Source organism: Nanorana parkeri, unplaced genomic scaffold (assembly GCF_000935625.1).
Source record: "Nanorana parkeri isolate BGI_ZX_2015 unplaced genomic scaffold, ASM93562v1 scaffold215, whole genome shotgun sequence".
Taxonomy (NCBI): Eukaryota; Metazoa; Chordata; class Amphibia; order Anura; family Dicroglossidae; genus Nanorana; species Nanorana parkeri.
In genome coordinates this window covers 1276981-1278030 of record NW_017306483.1, presented here as the reverse complement: position 1 = coordinate 1278030, position 1050 = coordinate 1276981, and the positions used below count along the sequence as shown (strand labels likewise).

The 1050-nt window shown below is 45.7% G+C and overlaps 1 protein-coding gene across 1 annotated transcript in view; it reads right to left on the bottom strand.

Moving 5' to 3' along the window:
• The window catches only part of LOC108786519 (major histocompatibility complex class I-related gene protein-like), a 17049-nt gene that overhangs the window by 6846 nt on the left and 9153 nt on the right, over positions 1-1050 (bottom strand). Inside the window, exon 2 of the mRNA XM_018555836.1 lies at positions 618-875. Within this exon, the coding sequence (XP_018411338.1) occupies positions 618-875 (258 nt within the window). The remainder of the gene's footprint in view (positions 1-617; positions 876-1050) is intronic.

Genomic DNA, 1050 nt, shown 5'->3' with positions numbered 1-1050 from the left:
TCTCAACCAAGGCGGGCGAGCACGGGGGGGGGGGGGGGGGGGTCCTGCAGGGTGCTGTACATAGCACATTGAAACCAGGAAGCTGTGGTAATGCTCACATGTTGCATTGAACCTTTATGATTAAAAGAACCAAAATCTAATGAATGAAAAAAGGTGGGACCGGGAAAGTCAGGCTTGGAAGGAAAGAGCAAGGGGACGCTGTATGTTCTTCAGCCATGAAAGGAGGAATTGAGGAGCGCTCTATTTGAATTGCTGCAGCTTCAATGCTCATTTAGACTTGGGGGTGTAAAGCTGTGGAATACTTACCTTATTCCCTGCTCCTGCAGGCTTCCTTCCTGTCCTATGACCAGTCCTCCAAATGCAAGACCACATGCCCATGGAGTGTATGGCATGTATGACCAGAATGGTGTTTCAGTAAAATAGACTCTTCCCCATAATTAGACCCCATATGTGACACTAAAGCTGTCACACGTCGGCTCTATTGATCGGAAAATGAGCGATCACATACAGCTGATCACTTTGCCGCAGAGCGCTCTGCGCTGTCAGCATATAGTGGGCAACAGCCCACTATAGTGTGTGTGTGTATTGGCATCAGAACTTTTCACTTCCTGACTCACCTTCACTGGAGTTTAGCCTGTTTTTTATAGCCTGTAAATATCTTTGCATCGTCAGCTGATAATTCATTTCATGGAGGTTGATTCTCCATAGGTTGACACCGGTATTTTTAAACCATGGAGCCCGGACCTCCAGGAGCCGGGTATGGCTGTCGTACCAGTAGAGAGTGACGTCGTCCAGTACTCTGCTCGAGGAGTACAGGGGCAGACCGGGCAAGTGCTTACTAAAGGCCGTTGTGAAAAAGACGTGGGTATGTCTGCCTGATGGGGAAAAGAAGCGGAATTGAATTATTATTTTTATTATTACATTGTATTGTTGTCAGCAAATGATACTTTGTTTATAAACTCCGCTGATGTTATCCAAATAACATAACAGTTAATACCTGCATGGCGCAATAACTGTATGTTTGGCTTAGTCAAAAACACATGACTTATA